At 45.4% G+C, this 23,480-nt stretch overlaps 1 protein-coding gene across 4 annotated transcripts; it reads right to left on the minus strand.

Annotated features, from left to right (window-relative positions):
• SLC7A9 (solute carrier family 7 member 9) lies at nt 1–23,480 on the minus strand. 4 transcript variants are annotated; one of them, XM_058529081.1, is made up of 13 exons: nt 23,441–23,480; nt 22,386–22,524; nt 20,405–20,552; nt 19,868–20,110; nt 19,299–19,424; nt 18,965–19,064; nt 18,141–18,185; nt 15,328–15,451; nt 14,361–14,464; nt 8,664–8,760; nt 7,518–7,667; nt 2,466–2,640; nt 1–670 (listed from the first exon to the last, which is right to left on the minus strand). In XM_058529081.1, exons 2-13 carry the CDS (start codon nt 22,470–22,472, stop codon nt 606–608), a joined length of 1,464 nt encoding a protein of 487 aa, XP_058385064.1. In that variant the 5' UTR covers nt 22,473–22,524; nt 23,441–23,480; the 3' UTR covers nt 1–605. The 4 variants fall into 4 exon arrangements, with proteins under 4 accessions (XP_058385064.1, XP_058385061.1, XP_058385062.1 ...); XM_058529078.1 differs by lacking the exon at nt 1–670 and having other exon boundaries at nt 1,468–2,640; XM_058529079.1 differs by lacking the exons at nt 1–670; nt 23,441–23,480 and adding an exon at nt 23,062–23,143 and having other exon boundaries at nt 1,468–2,640.

The following is a 23,480-nucleotide window of genomic DNA, read 5'->3' on the forward strand; positions in this document are numbered from 1 at the left end:
TTTTATATTTAAAAATATATACCTTATTGATCACTGAGTTGAAAGAATACCATTTATTGAAGTAGGTGTGATGAGCCCCTTGTTAAAGAGTTGCTGCATAATGGTGGTAATTTTTTTGTGTGAGGAAGATTAGCCCTGAGCTAACATCTGTTGCCAATCCTCCTCTTTTTGCTGAGGAAGATTGGCCCTGGGCTAACATCTATGCCCATTTTCCTCTACCTTATATGGGACGCTGCCATAGCATGGCTTGATGAGTGGTATGTAGGTCCGAGCTTGGGATCCGAACCCGCGAACCCCGGGCTGCTGAAGCGGAACACGTGAACTTTACCACTGTGCCACTGGGCCGGCCCCAATGGTGGTAATTGTTATTCAGCCCCTCCCCAGCCATCAGCCTTCTCCTGGGTTACATCTTGACCAGCTAACTTTAGCAGACACCGTCACTGCTCCTGTGTAGAACCCCACCCATAGAATTATGGATATCTAAAAATAACATCATTATTAACATCTGAATTTTTTAAGAAAAACATCAGCAAGAAATAGCTGCAAATATTGCTTACAAAAATAAATTCATCAGAGCTTGGTCTTGGCTACAGGAAACCGGCTTGTTACTCCGGAGCTTCCTCTGGTGGGACAACTTCCATCAGCATCTGAAGGTGCATGGTGATGGGCTCTGGGGTGAAAACCAATCAGAATGTGCCGTTAGAAAACCGTAGTTAAAAACGAGCTTCCCCGTGCTCGTGGGTGAGCAGTGACGCTGTTGCTACGGTTGGTGGTGTGTCCCGTCAGAGCCCGAGCTCCAGGGACCCGGCGCTCAGAGGTAGGCAGAGCCATCCTGGCAGCTACCGTGGTTCTCTGGAGATAAGTTATTTCCGTTAAAGCATTAGGAACCTGCTAAATATTTTACTGCCGCCAAACAGTTTGTAGGGAAAATATGAAGGACTCAATGATATGTATGTATTTAACTGCCACTGACGGAGTTGAGTAGTCTGAAGTCACTAAGACTGCTGCTTGTTTAAAACAAATTGTTGATTCTTTTCTCTTCCTTAATTCCAGCTGCTTCTTGGTTCTTGTGGGGAGCAGCTTGGCTACATAGTCTAAAGCTGAGAAGTAAGACGTGTTTTGTACCTTGAGGTTGTAAGTCATCCTGGGTAGATGCCTGCCACCCTTCTGTCAGCTTAGGGTTTAGATCAGAGTAAAGAACTTGGGGGTCGGGGGAGCTGTTTCAGGAAAGGAAACAAGTCCTTGTGGAAATCGTAAAGCCATATTTTGGTTTTGTTTTCACTTTGTTCATCAACATGAAACAGCTTCTCTCTTGCTTAAAACGCCACAGCCAAGTAAGTGGTGGGACCAGATTTCACAGTGGGCGTTGGAGGCTAAAAGGACCTGAAGCTGCCCATCCTGGAGAAAGGCATTCTCAGTCCCTGCGGGCTCAGTCTAAAGTCTCAGGGCCAACTTTCCCACCTTCCAGTTGGGTTTTGCCCTTTCGTACCTTGTCGTCTCCCTAACTTGCATGTACATACGTGAAAACCACACAGGAGTGCCTGAGGGGATGGCTGTACTTCCCAGTTCAGACAAGCTGAAGGAGAAGGGAAGAGGCAGACTTTTAATCACATTTACTCAATAAATATTAAGCAGCTGTTGTATGGATCCAGGATCAAATTGTGCCCAGGTCCAATTCCTGCCTTCTGGGAACTCCTAGCACAGGGAGGGGGAGACCAGGAAACAGGCCATGGATCAGCTGTTGGCCTGGTGAGGGTGTTCAGGAGCCTGGAAGGCTTCTGTAAGCAGAGTTTCTTGCAGTTAATCTGCAGTACAGGGTAACGCATTGTGAGTATAGTGCAGACACAGGGGTACTTCAGTGTCTCTTAGATGCACTTTGGCACCACTGCTTTCTTTTTCAAAGTGAAATTGGCTAATGTAGCTAAACTTTTAAGCAGCAATTGTCCTAAAATAGATGAGGAACCAGAATTGCTGAGTGGAAAGCAAGAGCTGTGGACTTGGCATTGGAAGACTCAGGTCTCGTCTCAACTCAGTCAGTTTTGGGTGCCTCTGGGATGCTCCTGAGCCTCCCAGATGATGTCTGTGTATCGGGGAAAAGAAAGTGGTGCTCTGAAAATCGGATGCACAGTGCTGTGAATATGCTTATCAATGCTGGACTGTATGCTTCAAAATGTTTCAGATGGTAAATTTTATGTGTATTTTACGATGAAAAAAAAGAAAACAGTGCTTTGCCTTCCTATTTCTGACAGTAATTGATGGGAACAGAGGATGAGGCCACATGTGGACCCCAGAGGCATCACACTGGGGGGAGTGGGTCATCTGTCCTCCCAAAGAGAAGGTGAAATTGGCTAGCTGCATGAGATGCTGTGATAAAGTCTTGGCAGAATCAGGACAGATGAGGCTGCAGAGTGCTGTGCCTCGCTGTGCTCCACAAACAGCAGAGCAGTCCCTCTGTTGATACTTACTTGAGATTGTCTGAGCCCAGCCAAACTTATAGTGGACAAAAAGGAAGTAAAATATAAGGCCACTCAGCATAAATAACACACAGTAGAGGTACTCCCATGCGGGTTCTGTGACGATTGGGGCCAACACCAAAAACACAGCCACGAGAGTCACGAAGATGGGGATGACAATGGGCACCTGTGGGCAGAACAGCACGGTGTCATGATTGGCCATGTGCGTTTTGTTTCTGAACATTTTCATTCAAAATCCAACACTGAGATGAAAGAAAAATATAGTGAACTCCATGTACCCCTCCTCCAGCTTCCGTAGTTTTTAAATAATTTTACCAACCTTATTTCATCTCCTCTTTTTTTCCTTTTCCCTAGACTATAAAGAAAATGCCAGACATCGTGGCATTTTTCCTGTAAAATATTCAGGATACATCTCTAACTGATGAAGACATGGTGTTTTTAACATGTTTATCCCCTCCTCTCTTTTTTTATCTTGTCATTGATTTGTTGTAGCAATTGGATGATTTATCCTATACAGTCACGCATGGCATAACGACATCTTGGTCAAGGATGGACTGCATGTACGATGGTGGTCCTGTAAGATTAGTACCATACAGCCTAGGTGTGTAGTGGGCTAGACCATCTAGGCTTGTGTAAGCACACTCTGTGATGTTAGCATGACGATGAAATCGCCTAAGCATGCATTTCTCAGAAGGTATCCCGTTGTTAAGCAGCGCGTGGCTGTCCCATGTCTTAGTTCTAGCTTTGCCTGATAACTTGTTCCTCTCCCTCCTATTTCCTGTAAATGAGTGATTAGATCTGAGGGCAGGAATGTGTCCTCGTTAGAGCCCTGTGCTTCCTTCTGTAACACATCAAGAGGCACTTCATGTCTGACTGTCACTGGGTTCAGGGGCAGGAGAGGAATCCATCTCCACCAGATCTGGATTCTTCATCTCTGCAGAGAGCTGTTTCCCTTTAGTCAGAAATGGCATTCAGACACCACAGTCTGGCTGATTGGAGGACTCCTTGTTCTTTTACAAGGACAGAGATGAAATGAGCTTTTTCAAGAAGGGAAAAAAATTTACAAATTCATGCTGATATTCCGATTTGAATGTAAGATTGCATTTTTTTCCTTTCTTTACTTTAGACTTAGGTCGTTTTCTTTATGCTTCTGAAAATCTTACTTCTTAGTGGCTTTAACGTAATTACTTATTTGCTTTATCCTACAATGTGCCTATAATAAATGACAAAGTAACTCTACCAATACTACTCCTACAGGTAGTAATATGAAGTTTCAGATTTTTAACGACAGAATGTGATCCACAAGGGAGATTCATTCAAAATACTGCACTCTAGGGCCGGCCCCGTGGCTTAGCGGTTAAGTGCACATGCTCCGCTGCTGGCGGCCCGGGTTCGGGTACCGGGTGCGCACCGACGCACCGCTTCTCCGGCCATGCTGAGGCCGCGTCCCACATGCAGCAACTAGAAGGATGTGCAGCTATGACATATAACTATCTACTGGGGATTCGGGGGAAAAAAACAAAACAAAACAAAATACTGCACTCTAATTAGTAATTAGTTCTGGTAATTATTTTCTCTGTGTGGTTATGTCATGTACTTGTTATAGAGTAAGGTTTCTTTATCTGCATTTGTTTTCAGTTTTTAGGGCTTCATTTTTTCTCTTTTATATTTTAACTTTTTTAATATTATAATTTTAACCATTTTTTCTGGATTTTGCTTTATTCTTCCATTATTTCTTTTTGAGGATAAACACACGTATATGCACTAACATGTGCATGTTCACTTCCACTACCCTTAGAGATGACAAATACACAAAAGATAGTGTTGCACCTTGCTCTGTTCCTTTAACATATTCAAGATGATGCCATACTAGTATATAAAATTCTTGCTCATCCATTTCTGCATACCACTCTACTTGTGCATATACCAAAATTTATTCAACCAGTCTCCCATTAATTGATATTTGGGTTGTGTTAAATCTTTTGCTATTATACTTAATGCTGCAATGAATAACCTTGTATGTATTTCATATTTTTGCCAACTTCACTTTGGGATAGATTACCTAAAAGTGGCATGGCTGGGTCAAAAGGTAAATGCACAGATAATTTTGCTAGATATTGCCAACTTTCCCTCCGTAGTGGTGATACCATCCGTATTCTGCTAGCATTATACGAGAGGGCTTGGAGTGTGGCCAAACTTCGGGATCTCTGCTCATCTGATACGCAAGAAATGGTATCGCATTAGCATTTTGGTATGCATTCTCTTATTAGGAGCAAAATGGAGCTTGTGGGGTTCATTTGTTTCATTTTTAAGTGTCATTGCATTTTTTCTTTTTATTTCTTTGTCCATTTTGGGTGTTGGTAAGTCCCATCTCAATTTTTAGGAACTGTTAAGAATATTAGCCCTTTTTTTGTGATGTTATTGCAGATATTTTCCTCATTATGTTATGTATGTGTTTTTAACTTTCTTCTCTTTTTTTCAGCACATAAATTTTTATTTTATTGGGGTTATGTTTGTCCATTTTTTTCCTTATTACTTCTGGATTTTGAGTCATAGGAAAGGTTTTCTTCATTCTTGGACTACAAAACAATTTATGTTTTCTAAAAATCAGATAAGCCACTTAAGAACCTTAAGTTCTTTCTTCTACGTATATTAAATTCCTTCTCCGCTCTTGGTTTTCTTTGTTCTTTCTCTTGCTTTTTGAGTTGCCTATTTAATGTCTTCACTTCTATTCATATACGTATTTAATGCAGTAAAACTTCTTCCAAGCACTGATCATAGATTATATGTCTTGTTTTCATTATTGTTATGTTTAGGAATTTATGTACTTTCATTTCCGATTTCCTCTTGGACAGAAAAGTTTAATTTTTAAATTAATTTCCTGTTTTATTGCATTATAGACAGAGAATGCAGTTTGTATTATTCCTAATTTTTTTAGTCAAGGTTTTTCTTGTGGCATTAAATATTGTCAATTTTCACACATGTCCCATATGCACTTGAAAAGGTGTGTTTGCTATTTTGGGGGTCAGAGTTTGGTATAAATCTCTAAGATCTACCTTTTTTATAATTTTTAGATCTCCTTTCACTTTTGCTAGTGACACGGCTGGATCTGTCTTGGACTGAGGGAGGTGTTTTCAAGTCTCCTATTAGCCTGTGTGTCTGTTTCTCCTTGGATTTCCTGTAGTTTCTGCTTCATAAAGATATAATGACTGTGGTTTGGTGAAAAGTTTCCATAATTGTTATCTCTTTGTTATGAGGTTTAGCTGTTAACATATCTAAATGGTCCTTGTCTGTGCTTTGGGCCTGAGTGCTTATCTGATAAAATCACAACCTGTTTTTTGTGTATTTTCATTTGCCTGCTATTTCTTTGACTATCCTTTTATTTTTAATTTTTCACAGCTTTGTAAACCTGCCTGAGAAATCTTTTTCTTTTAATGACTGATTTAAGCTCATTTAAACTGAATAAGCCAGGTTATTCATACAGCTGGTAAGTTTGATCTCCATTCTCTCAGGTTGCTTTGTATTTCTGTATACAAGCATCTTCTACTCACTGTCAATCTTCTGCCCTTAAGAGTGATGTTCTACGGGAAAACTCGCACCAGGGGCCAATTTCCCTTATTATTATTTTTTTTTGGTGAGGAAGACGGGCCCTGAGCTAATATTCTTTGCCAATCTTCCTCTTTTGGCTTGAGGAAGATTGTCCCTGAGCTAACATCTGTGCCAGTCTTCCTCTACTTTGTATATTGGACGACGCCACAGCATGGCTTGATGAGCAGTGCGAAATTTTATCAGAATATATTTCTTTATTGCCCATTCTAGCTCAGATTTCCCAGTTGCCTTGTATGCCTTTCAGTATGTTGGCTCAAGTCCCCCCTCCTTTCGTGGTCCCCCCTCACACTTTCCCTCCTTCCCCAGGAAATGTTTCTTGAATTATAGTTTCTAAGAACTCTGTTACTTTCATTTTCTTCTTCAGGGACTCCATTTATACATGTGCTAGATTCCTTTTTTACTCCTGTCTCCTTAGTTATTTTCTCTCAAATCCTTTTTATTTCTGTTTGAGGGATTTTGTGCAGATCAAAAATCTGTACTCCTGTCACAATTTTGCCTGCTGACGACCTGACTGAGGTGGAACTGCCTGATGCCAGGCAGGCTGCTTCATGTGTCAGCTGACTCCAGAGACTTGGTGACGGTCAAGATACAGTGCCAGCAGGCCCACGAGGCAGATTTCTGATACGAAATCCTAAAGCTACAAACGTTATCCTTGTTCTTGTCCTAGTTACTTAAGCCCTCAGCTTGCCTCCCTTTTTCTTATATCTACACTTGGTTTTTTCACTTTTGTTTTGGTGAGGAAGATTGGCCCCGAGCTAACATCGGTTGCCAATTTTCCTCTTTTTGCTGAGAGGACCTACCTACCTCGCTGTATTGGTCCACGCCCAGGATCTGAACCTGCGAACCCCAGACCACCAAAGCAGAGTGTGCATACTTAACTACTACACCACTGGGCCAGCCTCTACACTTGTTTTTATCATAAGAATTAAATAGCACAGTTGTTTTATAAACAAAAAACTAAAAAAACCCATAACGTAAGCAAAACAAAATCAGTTCTTCTTCTTCCTAATTGGTATATAGACCCACACCAGCCATGCAGGGAGGTGGGAGGGGCCCCCAAACATTGCAAATGTGGACTATTAGTGGCTGCATGCACAGGAATGGGTCTGGGCCAGAAATCAGAAGTCCCCATCAGTCTATGAAAAGTGTACGCACGAGAGATACTAGAACTGTCAGAACTGGACACCTTGCTTTGGTTAGATAGGTCACAGGTATTCTCGAAAACTTAATAAATTAACAATTAGATGGCTAATTGGATCATGAACTATATAATATGAAATGAATTAAAGAGCAAACTCCACTCCAAAATATGATATTCAAGAGAAGAGTAGAGGCAGGTTGGAAATAGAAAGCATGCCCCTAGAATTAGTGACCTCTGTCTAATTCATTTCAAGAAAGCAGAGCCACTTGTGGCGTTCAGGGCCCTAAACCTACCTTGATAGGCCTTTCCAGTTCTTTCCTCGTAAACCTCATCACAATCAGTCCTAGAGTCGTCAGGCCATAAAACAGCCACGCTGCGAAGCTGAAGTAATTGACTAAAGAGTTTATGTCACCAGGGATGATATAAATAGTCGCTACGATACCCTGGTAGAAAGAAGAAGCAAGTCTCAGGTCATTAGTACCTAGAAACATTATCCTTATCACGTCACAGAAGACTGAAGAAGCGGTTCTTTCTGTGGATAAACACTTTCTCATGAAAGAAACCCCCATGTATTCCATCATCGTGGGGGTTAAACCAGACTTTGGCTGTGGTGGGTGTTCTCCTTGAGGCCTGATGGAAGCCCTTGGAAAGTTTGTGACTCTTTGAAGCAGCAGGAGGAGAACAAAACATGTGTGTATATATTGCACCAGCTTCCTCAGTATGCATTTCCCTTCCAGAGAGTCTTCATCACAGGTAAGGGCCCTGGACCGTGAAACGCAGGCTGTCTAGGTCTGGTCTCGACCTGCGTTAGCTGCATGGCCTTGGACTCGTAACTTCAAGGGCCTTGTAAGTCTGCGTCTGTTTTCTTATCTTCAAAGGGAGTAGGTTGATAGAGTAGTGATTCTCCTCTGGGGGTGGGAGGAGGAGTCTGGCCCCGAGGCTAGGGTGGGGATGGACCATAGGTGCCCAAGACAGTGGCACACAACCAAGGACTCCCCACTGAGAAACTCCAATTAGAAGATGTCAGAGGGCCTTTACTGCACAAGGATCCAGTGACTTCTAAATTATCAGGCCATCATGAGAAGCTGTTGTCAGCAGCCACCTTGTAAAATGCCTTTTCTCCTGCCCATAAGCTAGCAGGTTTTTGTATAGTTTGTTACCAGGGACCAGAACATACAAATGTACATGTAAAAAGTGTAGAGGGTGCAAGCTTGGAAGACTCAAACGGTGTCTTTCAATGGATACATTAGAACAAGGAGCAGAGGTGGGTAAATTGTTTGAATTGTCCTGGCTTCTTTATATACCTGTGTCATGTCAAGGACTAAAGGAACCTGGGTCACTTGAAAACCCCTGGGCTTAGCAATACAGGTTTACTTCCCCATTCAAACTGAGGGACCCTCTGCTTACGGGGGTGTTTTCCTGGCGGAATACATACTTACATAAAAGATGATGGCAGGGGCCGGCGTCAGGCGCTTGACGCTGATGTAAGACAGCACTTTCAGCATGTGGCCTTCCCGGCCCGCAACATACACAAGCCTGGAAAAGCAGTAACGTGGAAGTCAGCGGATGAGAGAGCAGGCTGCTGTACGTCCCTGAGCAAGTGTGTCCTGAGCTTCACAACCGGGGCCGCAGAGAAAGGGACCGAGTTGGGACCCTGGCATCTTCGGGTAGCAGTCCGGCCTCTGGAGGTGACTTTTGGAGAAGTAAGTGAGGTGGTTAAATGCATCCGAGAGAAATACATCCTGGTGCTGTGGAGTCACCTAAGGTGGGGAAAGTGTGGGTTTGGTTTGGGGAGGCCCTTTCCAGGAGGAGATACCTCTGAGTCCTACAAGTTATGCAAGAAACAGATGTGAAGACTAGGCAGGGGCCAGTGGACCCCAGTGCCTGGGGCACCTGACAGAAGCAAACACAGGAGGGCCAGCACTTCTAAATCCAGGCTGTGCAGAACTTCCATATTTTTAAAAAATCAGACAAATTAGGAGTGAGCAGATGCAAGCAAACAGCTTAGTTCCCCCGAGAACTCCTGACGATTCTGTCATCCCAAAGACTTCAAAATGTTAGAGAGAAAAAGGGAAGAGGAGCAAAGTAATTTATAAAAAAGAAAAAGCTACTGTAGTTAAAAATGTAATCAACAATAGATACATGAAAAAATAAATTAGAAGCTGGATCTAAGTATGAAGCATAGAGAAATGGAAAATGTAGACAGGAAATTAAGAAACAGGAAGAAGCTCGAACACCTTGAATGGGGGTAAAGCAAACTCAGAGAAGAGCAGAGAGCTTTTACAGAATCAGAAAACACTGAGCCTTCCACTGAACCCAGTTCTAGACAAATAAAAACATACCCTGAAATAAATATTATAGTGGAAGGAAAAAAAAAATTTTAAAGCTACTGAATTTAAAAGATTGACTACAAAATAAGGACAATCAGAACAATAGCAAACATCTCATGAGAAATAATATTTTCAAAGTGATGAGGGAAATTGATTTTCAGATTAGAATTCTGCATAGCTAAACTATCATTCAAGACTACTGGCAAAATAAATACATTTTTAGATAAACAATGACTATGAGACATTTACTATTCTCCAATCCTCCTTGGAAACTATTAAAAAGTCTATCCCAGCAAAACAGACAAGAAGTCTTCGGGACAGACAAAAAGTCTACCCCCCCACCCAAAAACAAGTCTACTCCCCCAGAAAAACAGTGAACTCAGAAGGAATTGATCGAAGAAGCAACATTAGGGAAACAGCAGTAAAACATGTTGGCACGTAAATATGTATTGGATTTTTTATTTTTGTCATGAGGAACAGTTTTTCACAGGAGTGGGTTTATAAACAAGGTATAGCTGATATGCTAGATGATGTGGAAGGGAGAGTCCTTCTAAGAGATGGAAGAGAACTGGGATACTGATAGACTCTATTAGTTATTTGTTTTAAATGTTAAGGGTAATTGCTGAGGTAATAGAAATGTACCACGTTGGCAGAAGAAAGAAAGGAATAAAGGAAATTTGATGGATAATAAATCAGGATAAGATTTTTTATAAACCAAGAAAACAAAGGAATATGTTAGAAATTAATCCAGCTGTAGCAGTAAGCACGTTAAATGTGATCAGATTCAGGGGCTGTCCCGGTGGCGTAGCACTTAAGTTCGTGCACGCCGCTTCGGCACCCTGGAGTTCTCGGGTTCAGATCCTGGACGTGGACCTATGCGCCACTCGTCAAGCCATGCTGAGGCAGCGTTGCACATAGGGCAACTAGAAGGATGTACAGCTATGACATACAGCTATCTACTGGGGCTTTGGGGAGAAAAAGTTAAAAACGAGGAAGATTGGCAACAGATGTTAGCTCAGGGCCAGTCTTCCTCAAAAAAAAAAACGAAACAAAACCTGAAACCCCCCAAAAGATGTGATCAGATTCAGCTTGCCCGGCTGGAGACTTGCAAGTTGGGTTGTTGAAAGAGACACAAGCCCAGGCCAGACGACACTGCGAGGTTAAAGATAAAAGGGATGGGATGTGTTGCCAAAAAGAGCAGCCTAAAGACAGCTGACTCAGCAATATCAATATCAGACAAAACAGAATTTAAGGCAAAAAGAGGGGGAGTCCCTACTGAAAAGGAGAACAATCTACCAAGAAGATACAAAAAACGGGGGCCCTTGAAACATAGAAGGGAAAAAGGACAAATCCACCGAGGGCGGAAGATTTGAACAGTCAAGGTACAAGCCTGACGATGATAGAAAAATCTAGAATACATTAAGACACATTATTTCAAGACCACAGGAAACATAAAAATTGCAGTAAGCCACAAGGGAAGTCTTAAAACTTCCGAAGAAGTGATATCATAAAGACACACACTCTGGCTACAGTACAATAAAATTAGAAGTCAGGAACACAAAGACCGAAAAGGTCCATCTATTTAAAACTATGTATTTGAACTTTGAAAAGACATAAACATGGTATTAATTTGCAGAACAAGGCAGTGAAACTAGGAGGAAAGGAGTTGCTAGATGGAGGGGAGACAGACTCAAGATGGTGCTGTGAATTCAGTCTTTAAATTCCACCAGTTCTCCACAAACTAATAATATAAAGTCCATGCAATCAAAATGCCAGCAGGACTTTTGGAACTGGACAAAATTATTGTAAATGCACCTGGAATGCTAAACAGGGAGGAGAAGTCTGACGGGGGAGCACTAGTTCTGCCAGGTGTTCCATTGCTGGAGCTGTAAACTGTTTTAATGAATATGATAATAGCATAGGAAACATCTCTCAGTGAAACAAAGGGAACCAAGTACATTGGGAGTGATAATGGTGGCATTTCAAACCAGTAGGGGAAAGGATGGATTATTTAGTACATAATATTGAGACAACATGGTTAAGGTTTGGGGAAAAACAGTGAGGTTTCTGCCTCCTATCAAAATACATTCCAGATTGATCAAAGAGCTAAAGTAAAATGCTAGAAGAAAACATAGGTGGGTATTCTTGAAAGGAAAGAGGAAGGTTTGTCTATGGGAGATAGAAAACTCAGAAACCAGCAAGGAAAAATCTTCGATTTGACCCCATAAAAAGTTGTATCCAACGTAACTCAGTATAGCGCCAGCCCCTGGCCCAGCCACAAGCTGCGCGGCTGCAGAACCATACAAACTTAACTCCCAGTGGACCGTGGACCCAAACAGAGGAGCTAAACCCTTAAAACTAGGGTACAGCAGAAGAGAAAATCCTTGTGGCCTTGGATTGGGCAAAGGTTATTAGATACGACAATAAAAGCATGACACATGAAAAAAAATTGATAAACTGGACTTTGTCACAGTTAAAAACATTAGTGTTTCAGAAACACCATTAAGAAAATGGGAAGACAAACCACAGACTGGGAGAAAATATGTGCAAATCAGATACCTGGTAAAGGGCTTGTGTCCAGAATATATGAAGAACTCTTACAACTCAATGACAAACAGCCCAGTTTTAAAAATGGGCAAAAGATTTGAATAGAGATTTCGCCAGAAGATATATGAATGGCTAATAAGCACATGAAAAGATGCTCAGTATCATTAGTGATTAGGGAAATGCAAATTAAAACCACAGCGAGTGCTGGCCCAGTGGTATAGTGGTTAAGTTTGTGCGCTCCGCTTCGGCAGCCCAGGGTTCGTGGGTTCAGATCCTGGCGTGGACTTACACACTGCTCGTCAAGCCATGCTGTGGCGGCGTCCCACATACAAAATAGAGGAAGACTGACACGGATATTAGCTCAGGGCCAATATTCCTCACCAAAAAAAAAAAAAGAAAAAAAGAAAAGACCACAGTGACATACTCACTAGAAGGACAATAATCAAAAAGACAATACCAAGTGTTGGTGAGGATGTGGAGAAACTGGAACTCTCATGCATTGCTTATAGAAATTAAAATGGAACAACCACTTGGAAAACAGTTAAGCAGTTTCTTTAAAAGTTAATCATAAATTTAGTATATGACTCAGCAGCTCTATTCCTAGGAATCTATCCAAGAGAAATAAAAACGTACATCCATAAAAAGACATATGAGTGAATACTCATAGCAGCAGTATTCATAACAGCCTAAACTGGAAACAATCCAAAAGCCTGTCAGCTGGTGAATGGCTAAACAAAATGTGGTATATCCAAATAATGGAATACTATCCAGCAATTAAAAGGAATGAACCTCAAAAATAATATGCTAAGTGAGAGAAGCCAGATGCAAATGACAAGTTGTAGCCCATTTAGATGAAATGTCCAGAAAAGGCAAAGTTGCAGATACAGAAGCAGATCAATGGTTGCCTAGGGCTGGAGGTGGGAGCAGGGAATAACTATCGTTAGGCTATGGGAACTTGTTGGGATGATGGAAATATTCTCAAGTTGGATTGTGATGATACTTGCACAGCTTTATAAGTTCACTAAAATCACTAAATTATACAATGACAAAGTGAGTTTTATGGTATTTATACCTCAGTAAAGCTGTTGAAATTGTTTCTGTATATTAGCAAAAGCTATCAGAAACTGAAAACTTTTACATTTAAAAAAATACCATTTATGATAGCATGAAAAAACATGAAATATTCCAGGATAAATCTGACAAAATATGTGCAAGAACTGTATACTGAAAACTACTCAAAAAAAATTGTTTTTTTAAATTAAAGAAAATCTAAATAAACGGAGAGACAATCCATGCCCCTAGATTGGAAGAATCAATACTTTTAAGATGGCGGTCCTCTCCGGCTGATCTGTGGGTGCAACGCAGTCCTGATCAAAATCCCAGAAGGCTTTTTTGTAGAAATTGGCAAGCTGGTTCTAAAGTTCGTATAGAAATGCAAAGAATCTAGAATAGCCAAAACGCTTTGGACAATGTAAAGCTGCAAGACTGGCACTACCTATATACAGCTTTGGAAGAAGGATTTTTTGGTATACATTTCATTTTTTAAGTGTATAAGTGTATAACCTTCAGCAGTTTCACTCTCAGAAATGTATCCGTTCAGAACACTGGACAACTGGGCAAAGACGTGTTCAAGAAGGTTCCCTGCAGCAGTGTTTACGAAAGCAACCCCCACCCAGCCCTCGAGCAGAGGCTGTGTTAAATTAGGCTACATTGTAGAGTGGAAGACAACACAGCGGCTACCGTCTCTAGGCCAGTAGGGTCCCAGGGTGGGGAGGGACTGGCAGACCGTCCTGTTTACGTAGATAAAGTGTGAGTGGAACATAACCACAGCTGTTTGCTTTCATGCCACAAAGACAGAGTTGGGTGGTTGTGACAGACTCACATGGCCTGCAAGCCCAAAATATTTAGTCTGGCGCTTAAGGAAAAGTTGGCCAGTCCCTGATCTAGAGTGTGTATCTATTAGCATGAGAAGATGTTCAAGAAATATTAGGTGAGCAAAAGTTCCAGCATGAACCGACGCCTCTGTCACCAAACTCTGCCTCGTGCTGTCCCCTGATGGGGACTCAGGGCCTCGCTTCAGTGGGGCCAGCCATGTCCAGCTCAAGCCTGTCTGAGCTTTCCCCTCCCTTCTCCAGACTCCAGGCTTCCTTCTTGTGCCGTGAGGCAGGGCCCTAGAGATTTCCGCCCTGACGCTTGTCTTCCTCGAGTGTGGGATCGGCTCTGCGGCCTCTGCCCGGGCTGGGTGTGGGGGTCCCCTACCTGCCCGACGTGAAGCAGGTCCCGTTGGCAGCGCCGATGGTTGAAAAGGCCACGAAGAGCGGGACGACCCAGGAGGCTGGATAGAGAACGCGGTCACCAAAGGTCTGGGGAGAGAGGTGAGAAGAGTCCTGAGGGGCGTGCACGGCCCCCAAGAGCCACGTGTCCCAAGAAGACTGTTGCGCCCTCACTGAGGGCCTGGCCCCTCCCCCTGGGTGGGCACAGCCTCTGCCTCCCCCGGAAGAGGAAAAGTAGAGCACCACCCGGGAGGCAAACAGCGGGGCCTCTTTTCTCCTCCACAGAGTATCTCAGCATCTTTTGCTGGTCACAGACATCTCTTCTCCACGGCCCCCTGTCATGATTCTTCCTTGTTGCAGTGTCACTTCCCTGACCTCCTCACTCAGAATGACCTTGTGCTCCCTTCCACCTCAGCCTCCTATTCTCGTGGTCAGTGACCTCTTCCTGACCAGGACTGCATCTCTCCATCTGCCCCGTCCTTGTCACCTCAGGGTCTGTTCCCAGTTCATTTCCTGTCCTCCCCCACTCGACGAGGCCTCTCTGCTGTCCCTCAGGCGCATCCATCTTGTCCTCACTGCCCTCCTTACCCAGCTTAAACTCACAATCATTGTTGTAACTCCCTCCTTCACTCACTTCCTTGCACTTTCTCTCCCTTGTACTTGCCTATCACAACCCCGACCCTGGTTAGATCCAGCCCTGCTCCAACTGCATTCTGTGCCTGCACCCAGGTGGTGGCCGTGGTGGGAAAGCAGAACCTGCCACCCAGCTGGCAGCCTGTAACCTCAGACCTTTAACCTGGGTCTTTGGTGCTGCCTTAACCCATTGACTCCCCATCATCTCCTAGATGACTATTTCCCTCCTCTCCTGTGAGGGTACTTCAACTTGAGCATTTACACTTGCCGGCCCCCTCCCATGGACTGCGCCACCTCCCGCAGAGACCCTGGGCACTCACCACGGCCACAGCCTGGGACTGCAGGAGCTCGGTTGCGGTCATCACAGTGAAGTAGGAAATGTTCATGAGGATGTAGCACCCTGTCACCAGCAGGATCCCGATGATGATGGCCAGGGGCAGGTTTCTGGGAGGGGTGGGGACCCAGGGACCCAGGGTCAGACCAGAGCGTCCCGTTAGAGACTCATGAGATGGTTGTTTTTGTTCCAGTCCTTTCTTCCCACCAGCCCTGGCCAGCCCTCCACCTGCTCCCTGTGGTGGGCTAGGGGCACAGCTGCCCTTCCTGAGGCCCACCCAGATGCAGGGGGCTTGTGGAACAGCAGAGACCCAGCAGGGACATGTGATATTTTCAAATGAGAAAGAATTCTCCATCTCTCAGACTCTAGGGCAGTAAAATCGAATTGTTTGTAAAGCAAAATAAGCCAGAGACACTCTCAACACAATGGGTATAGAAGGAAATTACCTTAATATAATAAAGGCCGTGTATGACAAACCCACAGCCAACATTATACTCAACTGGGAAAAACTGAAAGCCATTCCTCTGAGAACAGGAACAAGACAAGGGTGCCCACTCTCGCCACTCTTATTCAACATAGTACTGGAGGTTTTAGCCAGAGCAATTAGGCAAGAAAAAGGAATAAAAGGAATCCAAATAGGCAACGAAGAAGTGAAACTATCACTATTTGCAGATGACATGATTTTATATATAGAAAACCCTAAAGAATCCATTGGAAAACTAGTAGAAATAATCAACAACTACATCAAAGTTGCAGGGTACAAAATCAACCTACAAAAATCAGTTGCATTCATGTATGCTAATAATGAACTAACGGAAAGAGAACTCAAAAAGATAATCCCATTTACAATTGCAACAAAAAGAATAAAATATCTAGGAATAAATTTAACCAAGGAAAGACTTATACAATGAAAACTATAAGACATTATTGAAAGAAATCGATGATGACATAAAGAAATGGAAAGATATCGCATGCACATGGATTGGAAGAATAAACATAGTTAAAATGTCCATATTAGCTAAAGCAATCTACAGGTTCAATGCAATCCCAATCAGAATCCCAATGACATTCTTCACGGAAATAGAACAAAGAATACTAAAATTCATATGGGGCAACAAAAGACCCCAAATAGGTAAAGCAATCCTGAGAAAAAAGAACAAAGCTGGAGGCATCACAATCCCTGACTTCAAAATATGCTACAAAGTGACAGTAATCAAAACAGCATGGTACTGGTACAAAAACAGACACACAGATCAATGGAACAGAATTGAAAGGCCAGAAATAAAACCACGGACAGCTAGTCTTTGACAAAGGAGCTAAGAACATTCAATGGAGAAAGGAAAGTCTCTTCAATAAATGGTGCTGGGAAAACTGGACAGCCACATGCAAAAGAATGAAAGTAGACCACCTGCTTTCATCATACACAAAAATTAACTCAAAATGGATCAAAGACCTGAAGATGAGACCTGAAACTATAAAACTCCTAGAAGAAAACATAGGCAGTACACTGTTTGACATTGGTCATAAAGGAATCTTTTCGGATCCCATGTCTACTCAGACAAGGGAAACTAAAAAAAAAATAAACAAGTGGGACTTCATCAGATTAAAGAGCTTCTACAAGGCAAATGAAACCAAGATCAAAATGAATAGACAACCCACCAACTAGGAGAAAATATTTGCAAATCACATATCTGACAAGGGGTTAATCTCCATAATATTTAAAGAACTCAGACAACTGGACAACAAAAAAACAAACAACCCGATCAAAAAATGGGCCGAGGATATGAACAGGTACTTTCTCAAGGAAGATATACAGATGGCCAATAGGCACATGAAAAGATGTTCAACATCACTAATCATCAGAGAAATGCAAATCAAAACTACACTAAGATATCACCTTACACCCGTGAGAATGGCTATAATCACCAAGACAAAAAATAACAAATGTTGGAGAGGTTGTGGAGAAACGGGAACCCTCATTCACTGCTGGTGGGAATGCAAACTGGTGCAGCCTCTATGGAAAACAGCATGGAGATTCCTCAAAAAATTAAAAATAGAAGTACCCTATGATCCAGCTATCCCACTACTGGGTATTTATCCAATGAACCTGAAATCAACAATCCAAAGAGGTTTATGTACCCCTATGTTCATTGCAGCATTATTCACTATAGCCAAGAAGTGGAAACAACCCAAGTGTCCCTCGACTGATGATTGGATAAAGAAGATGTGGTATATATATACCATGGAATACTACTCAGCCATAAAAAAAGACAAAATCATCCCATTTGCAGCAACATGGATAAACGTGGAGGGTATTATGTTAAGCGAAATAAGCCAGGGAGAGAAAGACAAACATCGCATAATTTCACTCATATGTGGAAGATAAACTAACACACGGACAGATAGAACTGTATGGTGGTTACCAGGGGGAAGGGGGGTGGGAGTTGGGCACAAGGAGTGAAGGGAGGCATTTATATGGTGACTAACAAACAATAATGTACAACTAAAATTTCACAATGGTATAAACTATTAAGACATCTATACAAAAAAAAGACTGTTTCCTTAATTACTTAAAGAAAGTAATAAGCCAGAGATAAAGTTAGAATTCTTCCTTCCTCCAGCAACCATTCCACTACCCAAAATAAAACCAAACTCTAATGAGTGTAAATGAGCTTCAAGAAACCCTGTACTGTCTGGAGGGACTCATGGAATAATGGGAGGAAGCAGTTCCACTTTGCTCGGGAGGAGAGAAAAATGCTTGCCTGCCCGTTGTCTCCCGGCCTGACTCAGCTTTCTTACCTGAAAGGGTTTCTAAGTTCTTCTGTAATATAATTGAGCTGATTCCTAGAGAAAGAAAAGTAACATGAGTAACATAACTTTGACTTCCTTTGCTAAGATTGTGAAACACAAAATAATACATGTTGGCCCCATTTAAGATTCTCCAGCACAGAGAAAATTCTCCTGCAGGAGTTCCAGGGTAATTTCTTTCAGAGAAAGCGCTGGAGATGGTGGGGCTACCGAGATCTGCGCCTCTGTCAGACGGTAAGTCTCTGCCCTCCACAGAATCGTGTGAAGTGTCAACAGTTATCGGGAGGAGTGAGATCTCAAGGTGCTTTGAAGGAAATGGACGATTCTCTGTCTGCAAAGAGAAGGAAGCCTACAGATGCTTTGCTTGACTGGAAAGCCTAGTGTCACGGATGGCCACACTTCTTCCTTAAGGGACACAACACAATCTCACCGACTGAACCAGGTGTTTTCAAGGTTGAAACAGAAGTGCTATGAATATTCTTGCCTTGTCAAGTGCCTGGGCAGCCCTGACTGCCTCCAATTCAGCTGAGTCTGTCTGTGTCTGGTCAAGCTTCTGGCACAGGGCCCCGCACTGCCTGCTCACAGGCCACTGTGTCAAGGGCTGGTGCCACGTGAGGGACTGGGAAAGGGGCAGGTGTCTCGGTGTCTCTGGGGTCCGAGGAGAACAGAAGGGTGGAGGTGGTGCTTAACAAAAGGGAGATGCAAAAGTGAATTTTAAGGTCCCACCAAACCCCCACAAGGAGACGTCATGGCTTCCCACAGGGTTTCAGTTAAGGTAGGCTAAAGAACCCCACAACCAGATGTGACATCCTTACCAGCCGTCGTACGCCCAGAGTCCATTATAAAATGCCAGACTGATGGCTCCCACAGACAGTTTTGTGCCCTCAAAAGAATTTTCAAAATTCCTTGTATTCCCTGTAATTAAGCCAGACAGTGAATAGTGTGTGTCAGCTGACCAGATTGGGACTTTGCATCATCTCCACGTGAAAGAAGGGCATGACTTATGACCTCAGGTTATTAAACGAACTGAAAAGTCAGGAAACTAAACTCTTTCGATTGAATTCCTGCCTTCGAGATATGCTTAGGAGCAAGAGCTCCAGATGAAAAGGTCTGTGCTGTAGCCCACCACCCCCTCCAGCCCAAGGTCACCTTGGGCCAGGAGGACAAGTCCACTGATGATGATGATGGCCACGATCACCAGCTTGGCCGCTGTGAACACGTTCTGGACGTAGCTGCCCAGCCGCACGCTCAGCGAGTTCACCGTGGTGATGAGCACTGGGAGAGTCGGGGGGCAACATTCTGTGTCGATGGGCTCAACGTCTCCCTCCTTTCTTAAGGCTCTGGAAAGAGTCTCCTTTCTATTGCCAGGCCCACCCCCAACCTCCCCTCTCCACCACCACATTCATCAAATGCACCTGATGAGGACCTTGAACTCAGGCCAGGGCTGCCTTCCTCCGAGGGCGACGGAGAAGCAGCCAGGCCCCAGCCAAGCACTGCCCTGCGGGACAGCATGACCACCCTTCCCTGACAGCTCCGATGGGTTGCAGAGCAGGGACGCCGAAGGGTGATGGGCTTTGGGGCCCTGCTTCTCCCCAGTGCCTCCAGGCCCACTCGGCCTCTTTCTGGCCGTGGAGAGGCGAAGGCCAGCGTCCCCCCATGTCATCTATGCCAGGTCTTTTTTCTGACTCCTGCCCAGGGTTTCACACTCGGGTACTCACAGATGGCAGCAGCGGCCAGGAACTTCACGACAACCTGAGGAGGCTCGCAGCCTGAGTAGAAAGGCGCAGCAACGTACTCAGAAAAGCTGAGACAGATGATGGCAAAGGACGAGGGCTTTATGACAAACAGGCTGGTCCAGGAAAAGAGATAGGCAGGAATGGGCCCGAAGGCTTCCATCAGGTAAGGGTACTCGGCCCCCGACTTCGTGATCATCGTACCGAGCTCCGCAAAGCACAGGGCGCCTGGAACACAGAGAGGAGGGTCCCCGGGCCCTGGTGAGGTGTTGCTGCCCAAGGGAGCCCTCCTTCCCTTGGGGGGCCGTGCTCACAGGGCCCCTCCATGGTGTCCTCTCATCTGACTGCCTGGAGTCCTGGCCGTTGGACATGTGGACGTTTCAGTGCACCGATTTACGCCTGTTTGCACGCCAACACTGAGAGGGACCCCAGCAGCAGCAAGACCAGGGCACAGAGGTGCTCGGATGGCCTGTCCCCACATTTCAACAGAGAGAGTTCACCAGGGAGCAGCGTCTTTGTTACCCAGTGTTGCAAGGATCCCACAAGCCGTCCATATGATGAGACAGGGCCCCACGGCTTCCGTGTTGCGGAGCACAGACTTGGGGGAAATGAAGATCCCCGAGCCGATGATGGTGCCCACGATGATGCAGATGCCGCTGATCAGGCCCACCTGGGACAGAGAGGAAGGAAGAGGAGAGTTCATGCTGCCGCCCGGCTCCCGCTCGGATGGCCCCATCAGCCCTCTCCCTCCCGCGGCCGGCGCGGCCCCAGGCAGGCCCGTGTGCCGGGGGATTTGCCCCGGGCCATTGCAGGGATGACACCAGGGCCCGCTTCTGGGGCTTTACTTGTAGTAGGCAAAACTAGTCCACGGGGAGAGACACTCAGGGTTGGGGGCCCTCCTGAGGGAACTAAAGATCTGCACATTTCACTGCATGTAAATTAGACACGAATCAAGGGAAAAAAACTTCTTTAAAGGAAGAAAATGCCTGATTCAGGCCCCTCCGTGTAACGTCAGCCCTCGGAAGCCACTGGCCTGCTTTCTGGAGCCCGAGGTGAACGTGCAGGCGCTCGCCTGTCTGGGCAGAGGCTGCGGTCAGGGTTGGAGCCCAGAGAACAAGGAATCGGGTCGCCAGGGGACACACACGATTGGAGGAGTGGTGCCAGGAGCAGCCTCCGCTTCAGTCTGGCCTCAGGGAGGGGGAGCTCCCAGGCAGTCTCAGCTTTCCTCCTCTGACGCCCGGGTTGGCCCACCGACACCCCGGGGCCCTCCAGAATCCTTCCTCCTGCTGAGGTCTGCACTCACCCCGAAGCTGGCTGTCTAGGGTTAGCTCAGCCGTGCTCCTTTCATGGCCAAAAGGGAGAGTGTTGCTGCCCATGAGCTGACTCCTGGGGACCCAAGATCCTAGGCCAACCCACAGTCAAGCCATGCCACTGCCTTTTGTCAACCCCCAGATCCTTCCTCCATCCCCTCTGCTGCCAGGCACGGAGCTCCCGGAGGCTCTGCCCACAGCTCAGCCCACCCGTCCTGCCCTCCTAATCTTGCTCTGGGGCCCTCGCTCCGCATTTTAGGAGCCTGGAGCTTGTCCCTCCACGCCCACCCCCTGCTGCCGCCATCCCCTGGGACTCGCTCTCCACCCTGTGGAGCATCAAGCACCTTCTGCCTCCACTCCCCGCCCTCCACAGCTCCCGCTCCTTGCAGGCCCAGTGCCAGCCCACCTACCACACGCTCTGGCCCCTCTAGGCCGCAGGCACCTCCAAGTCCAGCCCTTACTGCATTCCAACTCAGAGGGGTCACCTATGTCACACCCGCGTCAGACACGCCACCCCAGCTAGACTCGCTGAGACCTAAGTGGAGCTTCCCATCACTGGAGGTATTCAAACATGAGAGGAACGGACATTTGGTGAAGAAGATGCTATAGAGGAGACTCGCACATCAGAAGGTCCTCTCTGACCATCCCTGAGCAGCTACTGGACCCCTCCGGACGCTTGCCCAGCACACAGAAGCACACATGTATTAACGTCACAAGAAAATGTTGAGTTTGGGCCGGCACAGTGGCTTAGTGGTTAAGTGTGCGCGCTCTGCTGCTGGGGGCCCGGGTTTGGATCCCGGGTGCGCACCGACGCACTGCTTCTCCAGCCATGCTGAGGCCGCGTCCCACATACAGCAACTAGAAGGATGTGCAACTATGACATACAACTATCTACTGGGGCTTTGGGGGAAAAAAAAAGGAGGAGGATTGGCAATAGATGTTAGCTCAGAGCCGGTCTTCCTCAGCAAAAAGAGGAAGATTAGCATGGATGTTAGCTCAGGGCTGATCTTCCTCACAAAAAAAAAAATGTTGAGTTTGCTGGTGAGAGGGAAAGAGGTAAGTCCAAAGAATTGTTCAGTTAGAAACGTACTTTACAAATCAGAGACCATTGGGACTTCTCTGCCTGCCGCTGCTCATTAACATTAACACACCCTGCTTGCCCTGGGCAGGGCCCGCGCGGAGGACAGCCTTACCTCCTTCTGGAGAGTTGTGCTCTTGGGTTCATTACTCTGGACAGACTTCTCATCCTCTCTCCTTTTTCTCAGGCTGGTCTCCTCCATTTTTCCCTCCTGCCGGTTCTAGGAGGGCGCGGGCCTTGATTCGGCAAATGCTCTGGCAGACAAGACACAATTGCAGGTCAGCGAGGGCTCTGCTCAGCTAACGCATCTGCGTCGTGGAACTGACTCCCAAAGCAGGTTGTTAGCTACTGTTTCAGGAAAGTACACTTGTCGATCCCTTAGGGATAATCTGCTCCATCCCAGGAATAACAATTCACCCTGACTGCTGTTCAGGCCTCTGACTGCAAAGGAGGCTCTGTGCTCGTCTCCAGACTTCCCAGTCAGAGCCCCAAGCCTCCAGGCTCACCGCCTGTGCTGTCTCCTAATTCTCAGCAGTGACACGCTTCAAAATCATTCTGCCTCCACAGTCCACAGAGTTTCTCATGATTACTCCCAAGATTAGGGCACCTCATGCGTAATAGACCCCCAGTGTAGATGTTTTTCCATTGACTGATGCAAGGAATGAAAAAAGTTGCTGCGGAAAATAAGCTCAAGTCTGAACTAGCTGATGGTCATTTCCTGTCCCCTTTCTCTAATAAAGTCCCCTCCAGGCCCTGGCCAGGCGAGCGGGGAGCCCACCCATCACCCTTACCTTCTTCCTGACCTCGCAGAGCCGGGGAGCTGCCCGTGGCGGCCGACCGCCTGCGTCTGCACTGTCGCGCCCTGGGAATGGCCATGTCTTGTGCCCAGGAGCAGAGGAAGCCAGAAGGTACAGAGGTCAACAAAGGTAATTATTAAACACCTTTTTTTAGCAATGAAGCTTGGATACATCACACAAAAAGGGGAGGGGCGGGCAAACCTGTTTCCTCCAAAAATATTTTTCATTTTGTTCGTGTCTAGATTAATTTTTTTCCTTAACCAGATTCCCCCAAATCAGCTGCATCATGTAAGGAGAAATCTCTCCAAAGACTGGAACCAGCGGAGATAAACTTTGGAACTCACTCTTTATGACCTTAATGGGCTCTACTTACAGCTCCAGTGAGGCAGCGCCAGCAGCCACGCCGCGCAGGT

Source organism: Diceros bicornis, chromosome 34, assembly GCF_020826845.1.
Source record: "Diceros bicornis minor isolate mBicDic1 chromosome 34, mDicBic1.mat.cur, whole genome shotgun sequence".
Taxonomy (NCBI): Eukaryota; Metazoa; Chordata; class Mammalia; order Perissodactyla; family Rhinocerotidae; genus Diceros; species Diceros bicornis.

Bases quoted from the DNA above. Each gene is read 5' to 3' on its own strand.
- SLC7A9 (XM_058529078.1), bottom strand. From the start codon at position 22,472: ATGGAGGAGACCAGCCTGAGAAAAAGGAGAGAGGATGAGAAGTCTGTC. The intron at 8,761-14,360 runs GTAGGGGACCCC...CTGCTTTTCCAG, and splicing joins ACCTGCTTCACGTCGGGCAG to GCTTGTGTATGTTGCGGGCC. The intron at 2,641-7,517 runs GTAGGTTTAGGG...TTCTGCCCACAG, and splicing joins AACTGGAAAGGCCTATCAAG to GTGCCCATTGTCATCCCCAT.